General features: G+C 21.1%; 10 protein-coding genes across 10 annotated transcripts; 2 read left to right on the top strand and 8 right to left on the bottom strand.

Moving 5' to 3' along the window:
- Window positions 1–35: 35 nt before the first annotated feature.
- Window positions 36–639, bottom strand: cand_026740 (uncharacterized protein; the record flags this gene model as incomplete). The annotated part of the gene is made up of 1 exon (XM_067212902.1): window positions 36–639. A coding segment is annotated over one exon (604 nt), but the record flags the coding sequence as incomplete, so codon positions are not given.
- A 1,527-nt stretch (window positions 640–2,166) lies between these two features.
- Window positions 2,167–2,790, bottom strand: cand_026730 (uncharacterized protein; the record flags this gene model as incomplete). The annotated part of the gene is made up of 1 exon (XM_067212901.1): window positions 2,167–2,790. The coding sequence occupies one exon, from the start codon at window positions 2,788–2,790 to the stop codon at window positions 2,167–2,169; it is 624 nt and encodes a 207-aa protein (XP_067066484.1).
- Window positions 2,791–3,155: 365 nt separating this feature from the next.
- cand_026720 (AFG3 ATP-dependent protease family protein) lies at window positions 3,156–5,489 on the top strand (the record flags this gene model as incomplete). Its single annotated transcript, XM_067212900.1, has 1 exon — window positions 3,156–5,489. One exon carries the CDS (start codon window positions 3,156–3,158, stop codon window positions 5,487–5,489), a length of 2,334 nt encoding a protein of 777 aa, XP_067066483.1.
- A 4-nt stretch (window positions 5,490–5,493) lies between these two features.
- Window positions 5,494–6,003, bottom strand: cand_026710 (uncharacterized protein; the record flags this gene model as incomplete). The annotated part of the gene is made up of 1 exon (XM_067212899.1): window positions 5,494–6,003. One exon carries the CDS (start codon window positions 6,001–6,003, stop codon window positions 5,494–5,496), a length of 510 nt encoding a protein of 169 aa, XP_067066482.1.
- Window positions 6,004–6,192: 189 nt separating this feature from the next.
- On the bottom strand, window positions 6,193–6,720 carry cand_026700 (tubulin binding cofactor A family protein; the record flags this gene model as incomplete). The annotated part of the gene is made up of 2 exons (XM_067212898.1): window positions 6,193–6,510; window positions 6,595–6,720. 2 exons carry the CDS (start codon window positions 6,718–6,720, stop codon window positions 6,193–6,195), a joined length of 444 nt encoding a protein of 147 aa, XP_067066481.1.
- Window positions 6,721–7,062: 342 nt separating this feature from the next.
- On the bottom strand, window positions 7,063–7,965 carry cand_026690 (haloacid dehalogenase family protein; the record flags this gene model as incomplete). Its single annotated transcript, XM_067212897.1, has 1 exon — window positions 7,063–7,965. The coding sequence occupies one exon, from the start codon at window positions 7,963–7,965 to the stop codon at window positions 7,063–7,065; it is 903 nt and encodes a 300-aa protein (XP_067066480.1).
- A 220-nt stretch (window positions 7,966–8,185) lies between these two features.
- On the bottom strand, window positions 8,186–9,094 carry cand_026680 (haloacid dehalogenase-like hydrolase family protein; the record flags this gene model as incomplete). The annotated part of the gene is made up of 1 exon (XM_067212896.1): window positions 8,186–9,094. The coding sequence occupies one exon, from the start codon at window positions 9,092–9,094 to the stop codon at window positions 8,186–8,188; it is 909 nt and encodes a 302-aa protein (XP_067066479.1).
- Window positions 9,095–9,372: 278 nt separating this feature from the next.
- On the bottom strand, window positions 9,373–9,972 carry cand_026670 (uncharacterized protein; the record flags this gene model as incomplete). Its single annotated transcript, XM_067212895.1, has 1 exon — window positions 9,373–9,972. One exon carries the CDS (start codon window positions 9,970–9,972, stop codon window positions 9,373–9,375), a length of 600 nt encoding a protein of 199 aa, XP_067066478.1.
- Window positions 9,973–10,194: 222 nt separating this feature from the next.
- cand_026660 (zinc C3HC4 type domain-containing protein) lies at window positions 10,195–11,040 on the top strand (the record flags this gene model as incomplete). Its single annotated transcript, XM_067212894.1, has 1 exon — window positions 10,195–11,040. The coding sequence occupies one exon, from the start codon at window positions 10,195–10,197 to the stop codon at window positions 11,038–11,040; it is 846 nt and encodes a 281-aa protein (XP_067066477.1).
- Window positions 11,041–11,077: 37 nt separating this feature from the next.
- cand_026650 (uncharacterized protein) lies at window positions 11,078–12,143 on the bottom strand (the record flags this gene model as incomplete). Its single annotated transcript, XM_067212893.1, has 2 exons — window positions 11,078–11,432; window positions 11,506–12,143. The coding sequence occupies 2 exons, from the start codon at window positions 12,141–12,143 to the stop codon at window positions 11,078–11,080; spliced, it is 993 nt and encodes a 330-aa protein (XP_067066476.1).
- Between the last annotated feature and the right edge of the window lie 99 nt (window positions 12,144–12,242).

The following is a 12,242-nucleotide window of genomic DNA, read 5'->3' as shown; positions in this document are numbered from 1 at the left end:
ATTATATGGTGTTATATTATTAATCATAGAAATACTTGATTTATTATTATAATCATTATATTGATATTCTAAACTTGTATTAATAAAATTTATATTATTTGAATTTATTTGGGAATCTTTAATACTTTTATTATCTAATTTCATATTAGTATTTGAAATATCTTCTACTTTTATTTTTGGTAGATTTTGAAAAAAATTGTTAACTTTATCACTCTTGTTTACAATATCAATATTTACTTCTTCATAATTCAATACTTCTATATCACTATATAAATTAGAATCAATTTCTACTCCAGGAGAATTATCTATATTTCTAAATGATGTATTATTAGAATATATTTCTGAAACATTTATACTTTTATTGTTATATTCAGATATTTTTGTTATATATTCCAATCTCTTTGTATTATGATCTTCAAATTCATCATCTTTTTTTAAATTTTCCAAATACATTTTTAATACTCTATCTGCTTTATGATGATCAATTGGTAAATGATCTTGTATATCTTCATTATAACTTATATTATTTGTATGTAAATGAATTTCCTTAGATTTAGGATTATCAAGTGTTTGTATAGAAGGGATTGCACCAAAAGGTAAAATTTCTACTTTATTAATATCTGATGAATTCATATCCATCTGATAGATAATATCATTATATTGATTTATTGAATTTAATTCATTATAATAATTATTATCTTTATTACAAAAAACCTAATTAAAATATTAAATATTTTTAACTTATTAATATATTATACTTTTATAACTTACCAAAAGATATGTATATGTATTATAATTTAAACTAAGATATATTAACAATAAATGAGAAGTTTTCATAATCACTGGAAATATAAAGTAATATATAATACAATAAATAATGAAGATTATACTCCACATGATGTGATGCCACGCGGTTGAGATCTTTGACTTAAAATCTCTTAAAAATACTTTATACTATAATATCAAATATTATAATTTTTTTTTCTTTTTTATTTACCTCAATATTTATTACTTAACATTTTACTAATAAAATTACATAAATATAATATTTTGCATCTTTAATATTATTATTAGATCAATATAATATTAATAATTATTATATTAAAAATATATTAACAAAAGTTTTTATACTTAAATTTACCTATATTTATTATAAATATACAATATCCACAAAAAATTCTCAATTATATTTACTTTTATATTTTCTATTAATGATAATAATTCTAGTAATAATAATTAGTATTTAATATATTTAAAATATAGAATATTAATTATATATTCCATTTCTAAAACCATTTATATTTTAAAATATTCTTATAAATTCTTAATTATTATTAGATATTTTCGAAATGTCCTTTTATTATATTAAAAATAGATAATTAAATCTAAATAATATTGTCTATTGAATTTTTTATTAATATATAACTTAATAATAATAATATTAATTTTATGATTAAATATAATTTTTAAACATATTTGTCAATAATAATAATAATAAAATCTATTTTATTGTTTTAGATCTATTAGTATAAATATTCTTATTAATATTATAAGAATAATTTTAAGATATTCTAATACAATTTTTATTTATGAGATATTTATAGTAAATTAAATTCAATATATCTTCACTATTTTTCTTTTTAAATTATATATAGTTAATTTTTAAAATAAATATTTAGTTAAAATTTTATTAATAAATTTATTAAATTAAGTCTCAATATTTACTCTAGTTAAATAACAATATAAAAGTATAATTTAATTTACTATTCAGTCATATTTAATTAGTTTAAAATATTTGTTTTCAAATTAATTATTCATTTAATAATTATTAATATATTATATTCCTTATTTTTATTAATTTTCAAACATTCTATTCAATATATATTTCTTTATATATATATATATATATATAATAAATCTTATTTATATAATAATTTTCTAAAAAGAATATTTTATTAATTAAAAAAAATCGAATATATAATTTAATATTCTATAATTATTAATAAATTATTTTGTTTTCTTAGAATACTATATATATATGTAATGATTTAAAATTAGATTGAAATTAATTAAAGTAATTCAATTAATTAACTTCTTATAATATATTATTAAATATTAAATTATCTAATGCACTAAAAATAAAAAAAAGTTATCTAATTATATTAATTATTTTGTAATATTCTTAACAAAATCTGGATCATATGGTATACCCTTAAATGGTGAATTCTCTGCATCCCATGCTTCTTTTATAATTTCTGATATTTTATCATTATCAGATAATGATAAACCTTTTGATTTTTGTTCATGATTATAAATTAATTTTCTTATATTTTCTTGTACTATTTCATCACAATCTTGAAAATATTTTGTTCTTGTAATATTATCTATATTAATAGATTCATCATTTTCAAAGCAGGAATTCCACCATCCTTTTTTCATTTTCTCTAAATTAACTATTAATATATAAGATGAATATATATTTTCTTCAGAATATGAATTTATATGTAAATCTTTATTATCAATCTTATCAATATACCATGTACTTTCTTTTGGATTAATTTGTTTAAATAAGTTACGATTAAATAATAAGTTGTTTTCATATAATATTTCAATATTTTTTGTATTAATTTTAACATTTAAATTTTTAATATTAAATGGATTTATATATTTTTTATTTTCATTATTTTCTGATAATAATTTATTAAATATTAATTGACAGCATATTTCTGTCTCACTTTGAGACCAATAATAAGTATCACTTTTACCACCACAAAATGTTGATGCATCCATTAAAATAAATATGAAATTTTATTTAATTAAATTTTTTTAATATTAACGGGATTTTGAATATTGTACTATTTTAAATATTATTAGCTTCGCGGGGATACTTTGATTAATAAAATTACTATTTATTTGGAAAATATCTTTAATAAACTACTTATAAAGTTAATAAAGTAAAATCTTAAATTTTAGATAAATAATAAAATTGGAAAATAAAAAGTTATTATATTTAGAATTATTTATTATTTTATTTAAAATTATAATAATATACTTTGATCCAAGATGAATATTTGATCTAATTTAAAATAATAATAAAAAATTAAACTGATTTAAATTTTGATGAATTATTAATATATTTAGATAATCATAATATAATGAATGTGGATATAAAATTTGTGAAATTTTCTAGAAATATGATAAGACCATATATATTAAATCTAAATATTAAATGGCAAAATTTGCAAATTATAACTTATACATTTTCTACTTTAAAATATTGGAATAATAAAATTAAAAGAAATTATAATAAGATTAGTTATAATAATAACTATAACTATTTAAATATGAGTAATTATTACTTTAAATTACCAAAGGGATTTGAAAAATTTCATAAAGATAATGATTCATATTCAAAGACAACTATAAATGAAAAAAAGAAAATAAATAATATAAATAAGAATAACAATAAGTCAAATAAAATGAATATTGAACAATCTATATTATTTATGATAAGTAGTTTAATTGGTTTTATAATTTTTACTTCAATAAAAAATAATAATAATAATAAGATTACACTTCAAGAATTTCTTTCATTATATCTTAGTAAAGGTTTAGTAGAAAGAATTATTATATTTAATGGTGAAATAGGAAGAGCATATTTAAAAAGTTTACCAAATGAATTAATACTTACAAAATCATCATCTAATTATGATGATACACAATTATCAATAAATTCAAATTCAGAATATACAAAATTAAATAATATAAAATCAAAACCTAAAATGATAGATTTTACAATTGGAAGTTTAGATTCATTTGAAAGACAGGTTAGAGATATACAAATACATATGGGTATTGATATATTAAATCATATACCAATTGAATTTTCTAAATCTACTTTATTTCATGATTTTTTAAGAAATTTTATTCCAACTACATTAGGTTTATTATTTACATTATTATTATTAAGAATAGGTTCAAGATCATTAAATAATAGTAATCCTGATAAATTATTTAAAATGGGACGTATTCAACCAATTAAAATAAAAGATATAAAATCAAATATAAAATTTGGTGATGTTGCTGGTATGAAAGAAGCTAAAAATGAAATACAAGAATTTGTAGATTTTTTAAAAGAACCAAAACGTTATGAATTTTTAGGTGCAAAAATACCTAAAGGAGCATTATTAGTTGGTCCACCAGGAACTGGTAAAACATTATTAGCAAAAGCTGTTGCAGGTGAAGCCAATGTATCTTTTTTTTCTATATCAGGTAGTGATTTTATTGAAATATTTGTTGGTATTGGACCAAGTAGAGTTCGTGATTTATTTCTTCAAGCACAAAAAAATGCACCAAGTATTATATTTATTGATGAAATTGATGCAATTGGAAAAAAAAGGGGAATAAGTGGATTTGCTAATAATTCAAATGATGAAAGAGAAAATACATTAAATCAATTGTTAGTTGAAATGGATGGTTTTACGTCAAAAAGTGGTATAATAGTATTAGCTGGTACAAATCGTGCTGATATATTAGATCCAGCATTAACAAGACCAGGTAGATTTGATAGAATTATTATTATTGATAAACCAGATTTACAAGAACGTAAGGAAATATTTCAGGTTCATCTTAAACCTTTAAAATTAAATTCAAAATTAAATATTGATGAATTATCTAATAGATTATCTACTTTATCATCTGGATTTACTGGTTCAGAAATAGCTAATATATGTAATGAAGCAGCAATTTTTGCTGCAAGAAGAAATACTATTGATGGAATAGATACAATTGATTTTGAACAAGCAATTGAAAGGATTATTGGTGGTTTAAAAAAAAATAATAATTATCTTTCTTTTAATGAAAAAAGAATAGTTAGTTTTCATGAAGCTGGTCATACTATTGTTGGATGGTTTTTAAAAAATACTGATCCTATTTTAAAAGTGTCAATTGTACCAAGAACTAATGGTGCATTAGGTTTTGCACAAATATTACCAAATGAAGTCAATTTATATACAAAAGATACTTTACTTGATAAATTAGCTGTACTTTTAGGTGGTAGAGCTTCTGAAGAACTTTTTATTGGTACAATTACAACTGGAGCTATTGATGATTTACAAAAAGCTACTAAAATAGCAAATGATATCATTTTACATTATGGTATGAATCCAAATATAGGTTTAGTAAGCTATTCTTCAATGAATGAATCTCTTAAGGTTTCTAATTTATCAAATAATTCATTTTATAAACCATTTTCAGAAGCAACTGCTCAAATTATTGATAAGGAGATTAATTCTTTATTAATAGAACAATTTTATAGAGCAAAAAGAATTCTTCAAGAGAAAAAAAATTTAGTATATAAATTATCAAATTTATTAATTGAAAAAGAAACCCTTACAATAGAAGATATAACTGAATGTATTGGTCCTAGAATATTTGATATTGATTCAAATTATTCTAAATATATCGATTATATTCCAAAAACTCAATAATTATCTAAATTTTATATTCTTTGAGAGCATTAGAAAGTTTACTTTTTTCATAAGAAATACTATTTTTAGAAAATATATATGCTTGTTTTTTTGTATTAATTAATATATTTCTTATATACCTTGTAATCCTTTTCATTTCTATTCTTTCTTCATTATCTATTTTTTCTATAATATCATTAAATTTCGATTTTGATTGTTGGATTTTTATATTTAATATACGTTTTTTTTTTTCAAATTCTCTACATTTATTTTGCAAAAGGATATATAAATCTTTTAATTTCTTATTTGTTTTCTCAATTTCATTATCTTCCTTTATATTTTCATTTAAAGTTTCTTTTATTATCTCATTTTCTAGATTTTTTTGATTTTTTTTATATTCTTTAATTGATATATCTATTTCTTTATATAATTTTGAAGATATTTCACGATATTTCTCCCAATCTCTTTTTTTTCTTTTCGTTTCAACTTTATGTATAAGTCCAACTAAACTTTTCATACTTTCTGTATCATCCATTTTATTTTTAAATTTTTATAATTAAAATTTTTATATAGGAATCTCTTTATTATTAGATAATTTATAATAGTTCATTTTACATGTATTACCGGTATATAATACCCCACATTCTATAATATATTTGATACCTAATTATATTAATATTTAAATAAATACTTAAAGATCTATTATTTAATATTATAAACTAAATTATACATCATTATCACCTTGCATATTTTCTGTAGATATAGAAATGTTTTCTTTACATTGAGATAATATATTATATTTTAGTTCGGCACTATTTAACTCCATATAGGCATTCTTAAGTAAAGTGCTTAATTCATCATCTGGTTTAGGTAAATTGCACATATCTATTTCAGCAAGTTTTTCATCGAAGTATTCTGTCAAAAATGTCTTAAGATCAAAATAGCTACTGTGAAGTCTTTTAAGTACTTCATGATAAACTTGTAATGTTTCATGAAGACACTTTTCTTGTTGCTGTATATCATGTATATCTCTTCCTTGATTCTAAAAATAAAGATTTTAATAAAAATAATTTTTAATATTTATTGAAATTTAGTGACTTTCTTTTTTTCTTTAAAATAATCTTACCTTCATTAACTCGATTTTTGTATTGAACTCATATTCCTCTTTTTTATAATATTCTAGATCTTTCATTGTCCTATTCAAAACAGCTGTCATAATTTTTAATTGTCTTAAGATATTTACATCAGACATTTTATTGATTTAAGAAAATATTAACAAAAAAAAAGTTCTAAAAATATAAGTAAAAAAAAAAAAAAAAAACACCAACTGCCAGCGCCACGTGTGTTACGTGTCACACACACAGATTCACTAAATTACATTAGAAAGTTATTTATTACATTCTTCCTTATTAATATTTATATAAATTCTAAATTTAGTGATAATATAGATAAATATTAATTATAATTAATAATAAAATTTGAGCTAATCTTAAATGGATAATAAAGTTCTACATATGACAAATATTAATAATAACAATATATTAGTATAAACTTAAAAAAAAAAAAAAAAAAGCAGAAAATAAGGAACTTTCTATTAAGTACTTATTTTTGGTCTAGGAACTTTTGCAATATTATATAATGCTTCAGCGAAACCATGTTGATTATTTGTTGCAACTATATGTCTTGCTATTTCTTTTACTTGTGGAACTGCATTACCCATAGCTACTGGATGACCAACATATTCAAGAATTTCTAAGTCATTATTTGCATCACCAATTGCCATAGTATTTTCTGGTTTAATACCAAGTCTTTCTAATAATATCTTGGCTGCATGACCTTTTGAAACTCCAGTTGGAAGAATATCAATACATACCTTTGATGATAAAACAACTCTTACATCTAAAGCCTTACCAATAAGATCAATTTCTTCTACTAGATGACCCAATTTCGAAATTGGTTCAATAACTAAAATTTTTTGAGGTAAATATTCCATAGATTGTACAAATTCTAATAAATTATCTACTACTTTTGTAATTACATTAGATTTATCATTAAGATGTTTAACTGATTCAGTAAAAGTTGATCTCTCAACAATTCCAAAATCACGTTCATATATACCAATAGATAAATCTCTATATATTAAAGTACCATCATTTAATTTCTCACATAATTTTAAGGATTTTAAACGTTTAATTATTTCAATACATGTTTCACGGTCTATACATATTTCCTCAATAATATCTTCATAACCATCTGGTCCTATTATTAATGCTCCATTATGATATATACCAGGGTACCCCTTATGCTTTATAATATTATTTGTTTCATCATCGTATATACCAAAGAGACCTCTTTGACATCTACCTGTGGCTGGAAAAATGATAAATCCCGCATCTTCTGCAGAACGGAATGCCCTTGCACATTCCATAGATAATTTCGATTCTTCATTAGCTAAAGTGCCATCAATATCAGTAATTATACATTTTATATCATTCATATTAAAAAAAAGTCAGAACAAAAAGGAAATATAAAGAAAAATTAAGTTCACTTAATTCCAATATCTCGCCTTATAGGTAACTAAAATAGTAGACATATCTCAGCGCCATGTCTCGTATTATATATTAAAGTAATTATCTTCTCATTTCTTTATTAGTATATTTAACTTAGTTTATAGTAAATAGATCTTACCAAAGAAAAAGATAAATAATGTCATAGGGCTAAATACTTAAGTTACAAAATTTTTCAACAGCTTCTGCAAATCCATCATCATTATTAGAGGCTACTATGTGTTTTGCAACACTCTTTACTTCAGAACAAGCATTAGATACTGCTATTGAAGTACCTACATATTTTAATATTTCTACATCATTTTCGGCATCTCCTATAGCCATGCATTCACTAGGATTAATTTTAAGTACATTGAGTAAATATTTGGCTGCAGTTCCTTTAGAAGATCCTTCAGGTAAAATCTCTAATATATCTGGATGTGAAAATAATACTCTAGCAGGTTTATTTTCAAGAAATTCCTCTAATAAATCCTTTACTTTTTGCATAGTAACTCTACTTTCACCTATAACAAATTTTAAGGATGTATTTGGATTATTCCTTATAATTTCTATTACACTATCAACTTTCCTAGAAAATTCATGACTTAATCCTTCAACTGCTCTAAGATAACTTCCACGTACTTTATGTACAAAATCATTGGATAAATAAACACTATAAGCAATACCCCTATTTATTTCTCCACGTGACATTGCTTCTTCATAACCTTCATCATCTTGATGCCACTCTTCTTTTATAGAATCCAAAAAGTCACATAAATCATACATGCATTCATCAGGAATTGTCCATAATTTTAAGATATCATATGGACCTTTAGGACCTATTAAGACTGTTCCATTAAAAAATATTCCTGGAAAACCTTCATATTTAGCTATTTCCCTTATATTTTTTGAAAGTAATTTTAAAAATCCAATATTAGATCTTCCTGTAGCAGGAACAACAATTATACCAGCTTTTTTTGCTGCTAACAATGCGTTTTCATTTCTAATAGAAAGTTTATTATAATTATTCGCTAATGTGCCATCTACATCCGTAAATATACACTTTATATTTGAGCTCATATTTATAATATATAATAATTCCTTAATTTATATTTAATTATATAAAAGTAGGGGAGAAAAAAATTGCACACAAAATATTATCATAGCGGGTCTTCTCTTAATATTTTTTTCAATTTAATTATTAATATTGGCGGGAAACCACACGTAAAAATAAAAAAAAGATTTTTACATTTATTTAAAGATAATGTAATATTTATTATATTAGAAAAAAAAAGAAAAAAAAAAAAAGTTAAGATAATGAAGTAAATTGAAATATATTATTATTTAAAATTTTAAAATTATTCCTTTGTATCTGATGAATTTATATTCATATTATTAGGACATATACTAGCCTGAAATGAATCTAGAATATATGCTGATTTATTTTTAACAAATATTAGAAATGGTTTAAGTATCTTCTCAAGCCTTGTATGATAATATTCTATATTTATATTTTTTAATGCTGATGATTTTGTAGATATAGAATCTTCATAATCAATAATTGTCTGATCAAATGGTAATATAACATAACCTAATGATGGTCTATAATGAATTATTGGATTAAAATTAAGACAAAAATATTCCAACTCAAATGATGTCTTATTAAATTTATTTGATATTTCCTCCCAATTAATACTTTGATGAGATACAAAAGTATTGTCACCTTGTTGAATCATAATACATTCTACTAAATAACTAATTTCTGATAAAGTAAATATTAAACATCTTTCACAAGATACAGGAATATTATAACGTTTATTAATATCAAGTAATTTATTCTGACAAACATTTGTCTTATTAATTAGATCTATATCCTTTTTAATATCCTTTGTAGTAATCTTTTTATTTTCTTTTATTATATATTTATTATCATTATAGGAACCCCTAGATTTCCTCATATTTATTATATAATTAATAATATTAGATATATCACTTTATTTAATAATCTCTTAATATTTAATATAATAAAGTAATAAAATAATACATATAATAAGATTGTCTAATATTATTCCACTAATATAAATAATATTGGCCGCTAATAATAGGAAATATTTGCTGTTAATTTGAATATTTGATTGTTTTAAATATAATAAAAATAAATTTGAATTTATTATAAGATAATGAAATATAGAAAATTAGATGGAGATGAAAATAAACAGAAGTCATATTCATATGAACCTGGTGATTTAGAAACAGTTGTAACAGATCATGGATTAGATGTTGCATTTAGAATAAAGGTAATAGCAGATTTATTAGAATGTCCATTATGTAAAGGTTTTTTTAGAAATGCTACTACAATTAAAGAATGTTTACATACATTTTGTAATGTATGTATTATAAATTATATTGAAAGTGGTAAAGAATCATGTCCAAAATGTGGAGAATATATGGGAGTTTATCCTACAGAAGGTTTAGTATTTGATAGAACAATACAAAATATAACTGATAAGATATTTCCTCAATTTCGTATACTTGAAAATCAATTAAAAAAAGAATTTAATATTAAATATAATATTGATAATAATAATAATAATAATAATATTGATATTCTAAATCCTAATTTATATTCAAAAATTTGTAGATCTTCAATATATAATCCTAAATTAACCCCAATAAATGCTAATAATGAATTTTATAATAAAATTTTAGATTTAATCTTAAATTCAGATGATAAGGATAAATTAGAAGAAATGAAATTATCACTAAATATAAGTATTAGATTATTTATTGAACCAATTGACAAAACATTACCTAATTTAATTAAACCATATATATTGGTTGCTCCTCAAATAACAATTCAACACTTACAGAATTATTTACTTTATAAATTTCCAGATATATCAGAAATACCTCAGATTTTATTAGAAGGGGTTGTATTACCTAAGAATCACTCTATTGAATTTATATGTAGATCAAAAAGAATAGAATTATGTAACATTATAAATCTTAAATATAGATTTAATTGAAAGATTTTATATTAAAATAAAATGACATTATTAAGTATTAAGTATTTATTTCTCTTTTTCTTTTTTTTTGTTCTTTATCTTTTTTTTTTTGTAATTTTACAAGTTTATCAAGTATATTTGCAGCTATAATTTCATCTGTATCTTGTTCACTTTGTTGCCTTTTTTTTTCATTTTGTAATTCTTTATAAATGATTTCTTTAATGCGATGTATAGCCTCTAAATTTTTATTAATTGAAATAATACTTTCAGAATATTTAGATATTATGATAGATTGGTGGATTTCACGAATTGTATTATTGATAAAATCTTTAACATTTGGAAGATTTAATTCACGTCCACAAATATCAAATAATGCTAATGCTACTTGAGAAGGTGAATATATAAGGAAACATCTAAAATAAATAATATAATAATCAATATTTGATAATATGAAATGATGTAAATAATAATAATAATAAAACTTACGAAGTTTGAGATGCAGTTAAAACATATAATTCAACTTTTGCTATAACTTTATTTAGTGTTATATTTAATTCTTTTTGTTTTTCATTATCTATTATAGTTTCAATATAATACCTTTTATATAAAATTCTTAAAGCTTCTAAAGGATTTCTTGGGTTTATTAAATATAAATGAAATTTTAATGTATTACATACTATTAATTCATGTTGAAATATTTGTAATATATTTAAACCAGGTACGTCTCCAAATAATTGTTCTAAAGTAAAATGAAGTCCAAATTCTTCTAATTTTATTGCTAATGATATACAAGTAAATATTATAATTCTAGGATCATAATTCATTACACTTTGGTAAATATAAAATCTTTGATATAATAATGCAGCACTATACTTTACTACGAATGGTAATTTTTTATGATTAGTAAATTCCATAAGTTGCCTTCCATAATATAATACCAATAATTCTTCATCTTCTAAAGATAATATTAAATTCTGTGGATCTTTTGTACTATTTGATATTTTTAAATATTCTATCCATTCACTTTTTACACGATTATTTATCTGTATCCTTATTTTTTTTATATCTAATTCAGATTCAAATATCCAATCACTAAGATAATGGGATTCACTTGGAAATGTCATTTACTATCATGATTTTTATTTTATCTATTTTCCTTATTTAAAAAAAAAAGAAGAAAAAGAAAAAAAAAGTATTAAAATTAATAATATTAAATAGCGCTG

This window comes from Cryptosporidium andersoni (genome assembly GCF_001865355.1).
Source record: "Cryptosporidium andersoni isolate 30847 chromosome Unknown contig_25, whole genome shotgun sequence".
Taxonomy (NCBI): Eukaryota; Apicomplexa; class Conoidasida; order Eucoccidiorida; family Cryptosporidiidae; genus Cryptosporidium; species Cryptosporidium andersoni.
Note: the sequence above shows the minus strand (reverse complement) of the source record. Positions and strands in the feature narration are given on the sequence as shown.